The sequence below is a fragment of the Bos javanicus genome, chromosome 29 (genome assembly GCF_032452875.1).
Source record: "Bos javanicus breed banteng chromosome 29, ARS-OSU_banteng_1.0, whole genome shotgun sequence".
NCBI classification, from domain to species: Eukaryota; Metazoa; Chordata; class Mammalia; order Artiodactyla; family Bovidae; genus Bos; species Bos javanicus.
Genome location: NC_083896.1, coordinates 5,982,147 through 5,996,105, shown reverse-complemented (window position 1 = coordinate 5,996,105; position 13,959 = coordinate 5,982,147). Strand labels below are relative to the sequence as shown.

The following is a 13,959-nucleotide window of genomic DNA, read 5'->3' as shown; positions in this document are numbered from 1 at the left end:
CCTGATCTGGGAAGATCCCATATGCCCTGGAACAACAAAGCCTGTGCACAACTGTTGAGCACAGGTTCAACAGGCTCGAGAGCCCAGGAGCCGAAACTACTGAGCCAGTCACCCTCAAGTCTGCGTTCCACAAAAGCAGGCAGGGCAATGAGATGCCCTCCCACCAACACTAGAGAGTAGGCCCTACTTGCCTCAACTAGGGAAAAGCCCACACAAAAATGAAGGCCCAATACAGACAAAAGTAAATAAGTAAATAAATAAAAATTATTAAGAAGAACAACAAAAGGCTCCAGTCATAGTCCATGCCAGCCTCCTAGAAGCTTTTTGGGAAACTCTGGGTGCTCTGTCTGACCTCAAGTTAGGGCAGTGGGGCCCTTAGCAAACAAATAGCGTATGACAATGCTGAAAAGTCCAGGCCAGGGAAGAGCTTCTCTGGCCTCAGAAGCCAAGACCCTATAGATTCACTGGCCATATGTTTCCATGCTTCTGCTGCAATAAGTGTGCTCTGTGTGTGTGTGTGTGTGTGTATTTGTTGGGAGCAGGGATACTGGGAAAGACTGATTGGAATCACTGCCCTCCCTGCCACGCCCACCACACCCAGGGCTCTGACTCTTTTGCTAACTGGCTGATGTGAAGAAGTGAAGTCGCTCAGTCATGTCCGACTCTTTGCGACCCCATGGACTGAAGCCCACCAGGCTCCTCCATCCATGGGATTTTCTAGGCAAGAGTACTGGAGTGGATTGCCATTTCCTTCTCCAGGGGATCTTCCCGACCCAGGGATGAAACCCGGATCTCCCACAATGCAGGCAGACACTTTACCATCTGAGCCACCAGGGAATCCCAACTGGTTGATACTCTCCCCAATTTCTGGGTATGCCTCACTGTGCAAGCCTGCTAAACCTCTGGTCCTGCAATTCTATTCTCCATGCTCACTCCCTTCACTCCTGATTCAAGGCATGGGATAGGACACAGGATCAGAGGGGTCTGAGACCACTCTAGCCAGGGAAGGACCAGCACCCTCTGTAACTGCACTATACTGTGTTGCCTATCAAAATCTTATATTCACAAAAATAAACTACCAGGAACATCTCATAATCTTTCTTATGTAATTTCTCAACAAAGTGATATACACAGAAAAGTATATTTAATAACTTTATTTTTAATAGCAAAATAGATGAATGTTTGAAAATATTACAAAGTAGGGAATAGTTTAATAAAAAAATACTGATCAAATTCAATACAATACCAAAATGATTTTTAAAATAATAATTGAGTCTGTGATAGTTCATGTGTGTTTACTAACTTAAGAATACTTTGAAACCAATGCATCTAAATGACAACAATCATTACAAAATAATTCATACACTGAAGAAAATTAAAGATTAAAAGGCACAGATTTTAGTCAAGCTCACATATGATGATTTAAGATACCAAAACTTCAGTATTATTATTAATAATATTACCATATTATTAGCATTGCAATCAGTAATATTTCCTAAAATGATTCATTGAGAAATAGAATGCATAGTTAGGTCATTTTCTGGATGGGCAGCTCTGTGCACGAAGTTTAAAATGGGAAAAGTTGTATAATTTTTATACTTAATTATGCTAAATGGCATATTGCCTTGCTATAGATTTCTGTTATTTCAACCTGGCTAGGCTGAAATGGCAAATAAAGGGGGAAACAATGGAAAAACTGACAGAATTTATTTTCTTGAGCTTCAAAATTACTGCAGCAAATAATTACTGCAGCAAAAATTACTGCAAAATTACTGCAGCAAATAATTACTGCAGCAAAAATTACTGCAAAATTACTGCAGCCATGAAATTAAAAGATGCTTGCTCCCTGGAAGAAAAGCTATGACAAACCTAGATAGCATATTAAAAAGCAGAGACATTACTTTGTTAACAAAGGTCTATATAATCAAAGCTTATGGTTTTTACAGTAGTCATGTATGTATGTGAGAGTTGGAGCATAAAGAAAGCTGAGTACTAAAGAATCGATGCTTCTGAACTGTGGTGTTGGAGAAGACTCTTGAGAGTCCCTTGGACTGCAAGGAGGTCAAACCAGGCAATCCTAAAGGAAATCAGCCCTGAATATTCATTGGAAGGACTGATGCTGAAGCTGAAGCTCCAATACTTTGACTACCTATTGCAAAGAGCCAACTCATTAGAAAAGACCCTGATGCTGGGAAAAATTGAAGGCAGGAGGAGAAGAGGGTGACAGAGGATGAGATAGTTGGATGGCATAACCAACTCAATGGACATGACTTTGAGCAAGCTGCAGGAGATGGTGAAGGACAGGGAGGACTAGTATGCTGCAGTCCATGGGGTTGCAAAGAGTCTGACATGACAGCAACTGAATAACAAAAGGCTAAAATACAAGGATTTAAGGTAGTTGATCAGTTACTTTATAGTACATTCACATCTCTTGCAATTTTTCAATCAAATACTAATTTAGGTGATGCTGTGAAGAGGTTTTAAGAATGAAAAGTCCCTGATATTGATGCCAATGTAGGATGATTATGCAGGTGCACCTGATTTAATCAACAGGAGTCTTTAAAGAAGTGTATAGAAACTCCCTGAATAAAATTCCAGACAAAGGGATCTGTATAATTTCTATTGTGCCAACCTCCGGTGGACAACAACTTTGTCCTCAACAATTTAGGTTCCAGCCTGTTTGTGTTTTCCCTCCCGACTAAGTGCCCTAATGTCCTCAGCTTGCTTAGGCAGTTTCCATAACCATCACCAGAGGCAATTCCTTATGAATGTGAATTCTTTATCTTTTTCTCTCTTTCCTACTGCTCCTGCTTCTCTAGTTGAACCCTGCTGAAACAAACCTGAAACATTTATGTCAGCTATTAGCATAACCTTGAAAGGTTTTTGCTGAGCCATGAAAGACACTGGGATTCTTGGCCTCCAGAGGAGAGGATTCAATCCAGGGCCAGTGACAAGGCTTGATTACTTGGAGCTTTTATGTAATAAAGTTTTACTAAAGTATAAAAGAAATAGAGAAAGCTTCTGACATAGACATCAGAAGGGGCAGAAAGAGTGCCCCCCTGCTAGTCTCTACTGCTGCTGCTGCTGCTAAGTCGCTTCAGTCATGTCCGACTCTGTGCAACCCCATAGACGGCAGCCCATCAGGCTCCCCCGTGCCTGGGATTCTCCAGACAAGAACACTGGAGTGGGTTGCCATTTCTTTCTCCGAGTCAAATATTTGGTTACCCTGAAATACAGATTTAATAGGAAAGTGAAAAGTGAAAGTGAAGTTGCTCAGTCGTGCCTGACTCTTTGCGACCCCATGGACTGCAAGCTACCAGGCTCCTCCATCCATGGGATTTTCCAGGCAAGAGTACTGAAGTGGGTTGCCATTGCCTTCTCCACTGCTAGTCTCTAGCAGTAAGTTGTATACCTATTAGCAGGCTGCTAATTAAAGAAAGGATATGTCTCAAAACTCAGAGAGTGGTACCAGGTCCCTCACCCGCAACATGAGATAACATTAGCACAAGGTGAGTCATTCCAGGCCGTAAAATGATTGACATGAGTCTTGAAGAAAGACAGGTTTCCAAACAAATGCATAGCCTTAAGAAAAGAATTTCCATAAGAATTCTGCATTGGTTAGCTCAAGGTTTGAGAAAAGGTGGAACCAGGTGTCATCATGTCAACACAGAATTTTGAAAGAAACCTCTTTTTAATTTTGCATAGAACAGGGAAAAAAAATCTGACACTTGTAGTTTGTTTCCTCCTGCCACTTATGAGAGAGATGAAAAAAGTCTGACCCTTGCAGCTTATTTCCTCTGTTTGGGGTCCCCTAGCCTTCCTGCCTGTTACTCTCTCAAACTTAACCATGAATGTTATAGTCCACTGACTGACAATGCCCCTGCCAGATATTAGGATATATATACCCCAAATTTTCATCAATATTTTCATGCTAGCATTTGAAATGAGTGAAATTATATAGTAGTTTGAACATTCTTTGCCATGCTTTGGAGTTGGAGTGAAAACTGACCTTTCAGTCCTGTGGCCACTGCTGAGTTTTCTAAATCTGCTGGCATATTAAATGCAGTACTTTTACAGTATCATCATTTAGGATTTGAAATAACTCATCTGGAATTCCATCACCTCTACTAGCTTTGTTCATAGTAATGCTTCCTAAGGCCTACTTGACTTGACACTCCAGAATATCTGGCTCTAGGTGAGTCACCACACCACAGTGGTTATCTGGTTTATTAAGACCTTTCAGTACAGTTCTTCTGTGTATTCTTGCCAGTTCTTCTTAATCTTTTCTGCTTCTGTTAAGTCCTTGTGGTTTCTATCCTTTATTGTGCCCATCTTGGCATGAAATGTTCCCTTAATATCTCTAATTTTCTTGAGGAGATCTCTAGTCTTTACCATTCTGTTGCTTTCCTTTGATTCATTGTTCACTTAAAGAAGTCTTAGCTCTCATTGCTATTCTCTGGGAATCTGCATACAGTTTGATATATCTTTCCCTTTCTCCATTGCCTTTTGCTTCTCTTCTTTTCTCAGCCATTTTTAAGGTGGTGACTGTAGCCATGAAATTAAAAGATGCTAACCCTTTCAAAGAAAAGCTATGACATACCTATACCATATATTAAAAAGCAGAGACATCACTTTGCTAACAATGGGCCACATAATCAAAGCTATGGCTTTTCCAGTAGTCATGTACAGATGTGAAATTTTGACCATAAAGAAGGCTGAGTGTCGAAGAACTGATGCTTTTGAACTGTGGTGCTGGAAAAGACTCTTGAGATTCTCTTGGACAGCAAGGAGGTCAAACAAGTCAATCCTAAAGGATATCAAACCTAAATATTCATTGGAAGAACTGATGCTAAAGTTGAAGCTCTAGTACTTTGGGAAGAGGCGACTCATTCGAAAAGACCCTGATGTTGAGAAAGGTTGAGGTCAAGAGGAAAAGAGGGTGACAGTGGATGAGATGGTTGGGTGACATCACTGACTCAGTGGATATGAATTGAACAAACTGATAGTGAAGGACAGGAAAGCCTGGCACACTGCAGTCCTTGGGGTCAAAAAGAGTCAGACACAACTTAGGGACTAAACAACAACAGGAAAGAAATTCACTCATTTGCAGTTTTGCTTTCCCTGATTTCAGTTACCTGGGTGTCAAAACCTTGTTCAAGAAATATTAAATGGAAAATCCCAGAAATAAATAATTTAGGTGCATTTAACTGTGGGCCATTCTGGGTAGTGGGATGAAATACCATACCATCCAGCTCCATCCCTCCAAGAACAGGTATCCTCCCTTTGTCTTGCTTATCCCACCCTCATTGACTTAGTTTTTGGGTTAGCTTCTCCTAAAAATCCCATTGGGTGTATTCAAGCAACCCTTATTTTGTTTAATAATGGCCTCAAATTATAGTACTGGTGATAGTGGCATTTCGGATATGCCAAAGGGAAGCCATAGGGTCCTTCCTTTAGGAGATGGTTTCTGACATTCTCTTTTCCCTTATACTATTGTAATAAAAAAGGACTTGTGAATTCTGAATTTTCTACAGGAAATGCTTATCCCAGTCTTCAGAGCAGTGGCAACTTCCCTGCAAATTGATTTTCACCCTAAGGGTGAATATATGTGTAGGACCCTGTAGATTATAAGAAGGAGAAGGTTGCAGGCTGACCTGGGTCTGGTGGGTGACCAGGTCTGTCTATGTTGTGCAAGTTCTGGGTCCCTATATTGGGGGTCAGGAGGTGAGAAGTACATGTTCATATTGTGGTGAATATAGTAAGCTCACAAAAGAAGTGAATAATCACAATATATATTCTTGACACATGGTTTCAAGACAAGAATTTATTGTCAGAAAGATGGAAGGCAACAAGTGAAGTTTGCCTTTGACACTATCTTCACATTGAATAACAATAAAGGAGGGTTCATAACAGTAGAAAGAGCCTAAAGTCAATGAAGTGTTCTTGATTTACAGCACTGGAGAAGGGCTCTCTAAGAAAAGGAGTCCAGAGCATCCCATCTGGGCTGTGAGTCAGCCTCCTCACCTGTGGCCAGTACAAATGAAGGGCCTGACAGGGAAAGTGCACACGCCATCATCGTACCTCCAAAGGAGGGTGTGCTTGGCAACATCCACAAAACTAATACTCCCACTGTCACAATCAAGGAACACTCCAACCCTGCCCAGAGGTCTCCCTATGTACAGAGGCATGGTGGGGGCTGTGGTCCAGAGTTGGTAATGATCATCCTGCTTCACACACACAAGGAGAAATTTGTCCCTATTGGACTCGTCCAGTATGCTGTCGTCCTTTCTTATCCAGGAATCCTTACAGATGCCTACAGCCCAGTCCCAAGAGCTGTCCACAAGCATCTCCCAGTACTGTTTGCCAGAGGTGAAGCTCTGGGCTCCCCATGCAGCAAAACACTTTGATGTTCCACCATCCAAAGACACATGGAGGCTGTCATGTTCATACATCAGATTTCTTGCATCATTGAACAGCCTGAGGTGCTGACTGCTTACATTCATTGCTGAATGAAAAATTGACTGTGTAGAGATAAGAAAATAAAGCAGTAAAAATCAATGGTAAAATCAAAAATTCTCTACCGGAGAAGATAATCTATCTAGAGTCTCACTGGAAATATATTTTAAGATTGGAAGGTCAGCTCTGATTAGAAAATATTGCATATAAATATTGCCAGCATATCTGCTAAGGAAGCAACTAATTAAAATGAAAAAAGCTTCCTACAGGTTCAGAGATTATAAATTAGAGGGAGGTCACAGTTACTTCTGGATGGGCATTTTCCATGACATCTAAAAACCTGAGTACCTACTCACTGATCACCTCCAAGACATGACAGTATATATCTTACCTCCACCAACACTGTGCAAGGAAAAAAGCATCATAGAATAGAGAACTGATGATCATTCTATCATCTCAGTTAAGTTAGAAAATGAACACTGAAGATGTGAAGCCTAAGGACAGCTTCTTTAAAGTGGTTTCTTTGTAAGAATTTTCTGACTTTGATCTGTAGTTCAAACCTGAGGCTTAGTCGTCCACTTTCTGCTAAGTCACCCTCCAGGATGAGGTTTATCATGAAGCTCATTGTGGCCTCATCAACCAACCATTTGCTTCCTTGTGATTCCTACATTTGATTTTTCAGGCTTATGCCTTTTGTCAGATTATGCCAATGGAAAAACACATCATACATTTAGTCACTAAAAAACTTTCAATGAAAAATATGTTTAAGACTTTCCTCATAGTACAGTGGATAAAACACTATCTGCCAATTTACCAGACTTTCCTAACCTGGGGAGATTCCACATGCCACAGAGCTCCTGAGCCCATACACCACAACTACTGAGCTTGTGCCCTAGAGCCTGGGACTGCAACTACTCAGCCTACACGTTGCAACTATTGAAGCCCAGCAGCCTAGGGCCTGTGCTCTGCAACAAGAGAAGCCAGTGCAAGTAGAAGGCCGAAGAAGATGGGCTCCACTCACCACAACTAGAGAAACCAACAAAGACCCAGTGCAGTAAAAAATAAATAAGTAAATATTTAAAAAATAACATGGATAGAAAAAGAAAAGGATATACTCCAAAAAAAAAAATGTTTTAAAAACTCTACCTGCACTTAAACTCTAAAATTGGAATATCCTATATTAATAACCAATTTTCTAGGATTCACTGAACTGACATTGTCATGATATTTCTAGGGATCAAAATTCACATGTTGGGAGCATGTGAATTTTTTCATTAATACATTGTTTTATGAAATTTAAAGATGATTCATGAGGCCTGAAACACATGAGTCCCTGTACCAGCCTGCCTGTATTCTGTAGAGGATTTTTGTGACTCTGTGACCACACATGTCTGTACCAGCCTATTTGCCTGCTGTTCTCCAGCACAAGGTGAAAGATGAATAGAGAAAGATTTTCCATGGACACCATCACAGAAGGACCCTGCAGGACAGACACAGCAGGGGTGACACTCACCCTGGAAGCGGTTGAGCCAGCCCATCAGCCCAGACATAGGTGGTGCAGGGAATTCTGGGAGCAGAGGCTGAGGCACGTGCAGCTGTGCTGACTCACTCCTGTAAGAGGGAGATGGGGTTAATCCTTCTGCTTCCCAGGGCTTCTTAAACACAGCCTTTACTATCGTAAAGCATCTTCCAGCTCAACATTCTTCATCCAAATCCTTTTTCCACCCCCATGGAATAGAACTGTGCCCTTTTTGGAAATTTATTGATATTCTCGGCATTCTTCTTGTCCTGGTTCTATCCCATTTCTCAGCATCACTTGCTTCTTTACCTAATGTCTGAAGCACTAGTCTTTGCACTTCTATGTGTCTGATTGCGGAATCTAAATCAGAAATAACTGGCCTTTTGGAAACTTGGTGCAGACACATGCACTCAAGCAATCTAGCATTATCTAGGTAAGTTATGTCATCACTTTGTTAAATGCTGCTTTATCTCTTTCCCAGCCCTCAGGTGCCCTCATCAGCATCTGAAAACTTACCATTTCACTTTGTCTTCCAATTCCTGCCAAGAAGAAAAATAAAAAAGACAATTTAGACTTCTTTATACATAGGCAACCAAGATTTGGGTTGGCAAAACTTCAGTAGAGTTCTAATCATCACCACCAGAAACAGTCTGAGAAATCTGTTTTCTTTTTCTTTGTTAAAAAAAAACAACAACAAAACTCTGGCACAACATATTGCATATGGACAGAATAGCATTTTTTGATGAGTTAACACAACAGGATGAAAGAGAAAGGACAAGATTGGTGACTATGCAGCTCTCTGAAAATTGATCTATCATAGGACTTTTCCCTGAAGGGTAATATGCTCCAAACCAAGGGCTAATGAAAACTGGGATGTCTCAACAGAAGTTGGAATATATATATGCACTTTCCCAAATTTCTCCTTTTGCACCTTTGAAGACCAAAAGTTTGAATGAGAGTATATAAGATGTTCCTTTCTGGTTTTAATAGAAGCAAACAACAAAATATTTTGAGAATGAAATATTCCCTGGGGAGCATACACACTGAGGAAACCAGAAGGGAAAGAGACACGTGTACCCCAATGTTCATCGCAGCACTGTTTATAATAGCCAGGACATGGACGCAACCTAGATGTCCATCAGCAGATGAATGGATAAGAAAGCTGTGGTACATATACACAATGGAGTATTACTCAGCCATTAAAAAGAATACATTTGAATCAGTTCTAATGAGGTGGATGAAACTGGAGCCTATTATACAGAGTGAAGTAAGCCAGAAAGAAAAATACCAATACAGCATACTAACGCATATATATGGAATTTAGAAATATGGTAACAATAACCCTATATGCGAGACAGCAAAAGAAACACAGATGTATAGAATGGTTTTTTGGACTCTGTGAGAGAGAGTGAGGGTGGGATGATTTGGGAGAATGGCACTGAAACATGTATATTATCATATGTGAAATGAATCTCCAGTCCAGGTTTGATGCATGATACAGGATGCTCAGGGCTGGTGCACTGGGATGACCCAGAGGGATGGTATAGGGAGGGAGGTGGGAGGGGTTTTAGGATGGGGAACACATGTACACCTGTGGTGGATTCATGTCGATGTATGGCAAAACCAATACAATATTGTAAAGTAAAAAAAAAAAAAAAAAGAAAAGAAAAGAAATATTCCCCAGGGAATGTCTAGAAAAGAATACTGTAAAACTTGCTCAATAATGATGTACATGAGTTGCAAATATACTTATGCTTTATATACTTTATCTATAATATTTCCAACTAGGAGAAACTCCCACCTTAGTTGCAGGAGATGAGTGTACCATGTCATAGGAGTCAAAGGTGTGGACTTCAGGTAATATATTTTCAATCTCATCCTCAGTTCTCACCTGGAGTAGCTCCATGTCTTGTTTAGAGCACATTTTTGTGAGCTCCTTGTGTATTACTCTGAGCTCTCTCTTCTTTCCAATCATTTCCTCTTGCCTTCTTGTGAGCTGCTTACATATGCTTTGGCCTTCACTTATGATACTGTCTACATAATAATCTGGAAGAAATGGCCATGTCATCTGGTAAGTTCTCCAAATCATGTCTCCACATTGATATACATAAAACTGTTGGGAGATGGATTTCAACAGCATTAGTTTGCTCTGATTCATGCTTTTGCCCATGAAGCTATATCCATACTAAATTCATCAACTTCCTCTTCTGGAAAACCATGTTCATTCCTCTTTCCTTCATTTATTTTACATTGTTTTTAACTAGATCAAAACCCAAACACACCCTTTCCTTAAATCACCTTCATCTAATTTATGAATTCCTGAAATTCTGGAAAAAATCTTTTCATGAATCATTACTTTCCTTTACTTCCTGTGAAATCTGAAAGAGCCCATGTAAGTAATTAAAATTTATGAGTGATTCCTATATCATATGCAATATCCTCATTTCAACTTTAATAAGTAAATTTGTATTTCATATAATGCCTCCTGGACTTCACAGCCTGACTGTTTCTCTTAGCAGCCATGTTACATTTTGCTCTCAGTGTTGGTATTCTTAGGAAATATATTCCTAATAATCTCATTGCCTGGGCTTAAACGGATATCCAGCCAAATAAGCCATTTAATTCTAGTGTCCTTTTCTATATGAATGGATTTTCACTCCCCTGTAACTTCACAGGCTCCTTCCCACATTGTTTGGAAGGTCATTCATCTTCATCTGTGGCATATTCCCTCCCAGTATCGATGGACTCTCTCACTCATCTGTCTTTCTCCTTGTTCTTTCCCCCATGAGGTTTTGTTTAACATCTCACATTTTCTTATTGTTGAATCAATATCACTCTCTAGCCAATGAGCTGTCACTTTTCACTTTGGCGGGCACACTATTAAAATTGCTGTTCAAGTTTGATTTGTATCATCTCGGCTTTTGTTCTAATCAGATTGAAGTACTTTGTGGTTCCCAATGAAAAGCCTTGTACTTTCTGAAATGTATTGGAGAAGGAAATGGCAAGCCACTCTAGTACTCTTGCCTGAAGAATTCCATGGAAGAGGAGCCTGGTAGTACACGGGGTCTACCCATAAAGGAGCCCCATAGTCCATGGGATCACAAAGAGTCAGATATGACTGAGCAACTAACATACTTCAGGAATGTATGACTGACAGAAATCTATGCCTGAAATAACCCATGGATGTTTAAACATCTACTTGAATTTCAGAACTGGAATTGGTCTTAAACTTATGAAATTTTCCCCAAGATCTTGAATCATGTATGTGGAACCTTCCACATCACTTCGTGTGTCTCCACCTTAGCACTTGCGGCACATGCTTCTAATGGGTTTTTTGTTTACAGTTACTGATCTAACTTTGTCACAGCTATGGATTCTAAAGAGCCAAAGAGACATGGAATTGTTGGTTGAAATGGGGGACAGAATATTTTTTTTCTGATGGCGTTCAACCCATTCTCTAATTTCATGGTACATGGTGATTTCAGCTCACATTATTAATGGGTAAGTTTCTAGCATGACTGCCTCAACCTGTTAAAAGGAAAAATACATTCTCTTACTTACTATCCAATGGTCAATCCCTTTGCCATTTTTCTTGAGATTTCTCTCAATTCCTTGGATCTTTTCCCATAATGATCTCATTTGGTTGGCTACCTTTTCCTATAAAAGAATTATGAAGTTTAGCATAAGAAAATGCAAATACATTGAGGTTTCAGAGCCCAAAGTTTTGCAGTGTACTGAGTGTCATTAGATACAGGTTCTTGAGAGAGACACTGAAGACCATGACAGGTCATCAGGTTTCCCTATTCTTCCCCACTAACGATCTGTTGTATGAAATTCTACACTGCAGAACCACACACCATTAGGTAATCATCTGTCTAGGTATGATTAATTTTCAGATAATGTGACTCCTTGTATCAGAATTTGGTCTAGTGATGCTTGTCACCTCCTAATTCTAACGTACTGGATCTTCCTTCTTTGTCCAGAATTAGGAAACCTGTATCCAAAGGACTGATGTTGAAGCTGTAACTCCAGTATTTTGGCCACTTGATGTGAAGAACTGACACATTTGAAAAGATCCTGATGTTGGGGAAGATTGAAGGCAGGAGGAGAAGGGGGTGACAGAGGATAAGATGGTTAGATGGCATCACCGACTCAATGGACATGAATTTGGGTAAACTCTGGGAGTTGGTGATGGACAGGGAGGCCTGGTGTGCTGTGGTTCATGGGGGTCACAAAGAGTCGGAAACGATTGAGTGACTGAACTGAACTGAACTGAATCCAATGGAAAATGCTTTTTGAACTTGAGGACATTAGAGCTGAAGATTCTCTCTTAAAATTAAGGTCCTAAAGTGCCTCTGATTCTCTGACTTCTCAAGTGGCTCAGTGGTAAAGAATCCCTCCTGCCAGTTCAGGAGATGCAGGAGACCCAGGTTCGATCCCTGGGTGGGAATATCCCCTGGAGAAGGAAATGGCAACCAGCTTCAGTATTCTTACCTGGGAAATTCCATGGACAGAGAAGCTTACCCCCATGATCTACAGCCCATGGGATCCCAAAAGAGTTGGACAGGGCTGAGCCACTGAGAGTGCACCATAGTGCCTTTAGCATAATAAAATGTCACCTAAATAATTTCAGTTAGCTTCATCAGCTAGCCATTGGATACAAGTTCCCCAAGTCAGATATACTGCTCTATTTTATTCACAGCTTTATTATTGCTAACTAGATCTGTATGTGGCACTCAGTAAAGAGAGGATTTAAGCATCATCATTTTAATCTCTTATGTGTACTGTCTGCTAACTTTCAAAGTGTCTCAGAGTTATCACTCACCCAGGATTCCTCAGCAGCCTCTTCAATGAAACGGTGTCTGTAAGTCTTGTGCGTCTGGCCTTGAGAGCAGACCAAATACAGCAAGATCTTGTCGGCTTCACAGAAGATCTTCTTTGTCTGCTTGTGGGTCCCACACAGGTGTTCCTCACACTTCAGGAATTGCCTGAGATTGGCTTTTCTGACAATGGACACCAGATTCTTCTGAAGAAAACTTGTTTTGAGGTTTGTCTGTCCTGATCATTGTCTTCACACTGGACAACTGGCGGGAACTTCGGCTTGTTCCCAGAAAAGACAAAGACAGGACCTACAGAAGCTGTGCCCACAGCCTATGGTGACTGGGTCTAGAAGGAAATTCAGGCAGATGAAGCAGGTGAGCTCCTTCTGGAAGGGTTCTGAGATTTCTGAGTCCATTTTCCTGAAGGAAAAAAATCAGGACTTTATTCCTCTTCTGCAAAGACACAAAGGAGCAAGCAAAATTAGACTGGGGGGGATGTGACTCAATTGTGCAACTGCATTGGGAACAGAGAGGATGCTTTGATGCAAACGGAAAACTGAAACAAAAAGACAGCTCTCAAGAGCTGTAGGAAGTCTTCAAAGCTATCAAACCCAAACTACCTACTTCTTGACCATTTCTCCCCTACCTAACAGAGAAGCTCAGTTTTGCTGAGGTCTTGTTTTTCTCTGTATAGCATGAGCTTCTGGAGTTGGATCTAAGTGATAGCTCTTTGTGGTGGGTCCTGGTTGCCCTAAACAATCAATCACAATGTTCTAGGTCAGTCATTGATTTATGCAAGATACTTGCCTACTTGTAGTTTCATTATTTCATCTAATTATCAGGCATTTTCCCTTAGATGCTATTTTATTATTTTTTTTTAATCTCAATCTGAATCCATATCCCCATTTTTTTCCAAATCACTTTCTGAATGCATTCAGTGTTGATAGGGAGGAGACAAATCTTGACAAATTAGATACTATTCTAACCAGAATTGACATATAAATATACTAATTAGTTGAAATTTTCTCCCTATCCTCACAAGCAAGTTAAAAAAGAGAGAGGATGTTTGTATCTTCCAATCATGAAAACTATTTTCAAGTACCCCTTTCATTTTGTAATCAGATTAATTTTCCATGTTATGGTAATAATGTTACCAAAAATAAT

General features: G+C 40.4%; 1 protein-coding gene across 1 annotated transcript; it reads right to left on the bottom strand.

Moving 5' to 3' along the window:
* Positions 1 to 5,894: 5,894 nt before the first annotated feature.
* LOC133240924 (tripartite motif-containing protein 43-like) lies at positions 5,895 to 13,211 on the bottom strand. The gene is given in 6 exon segments (XM_061405909.1): positions 5,895 to 6,505; positions 7,970 to 8,142; positions 8,285 to 8,322; positions 9,801 to 10,021; positions 11,533 to 11,632; positions 12,801 to 13,211. Coding segments are annotated over 6 exon segments (1,428 nt in total). The 3' UTR covers positions 5,895 to 6,020.
* Between the last annotated feature and the right edge of the window lie 748 nt (positions 13,212 to 13,959).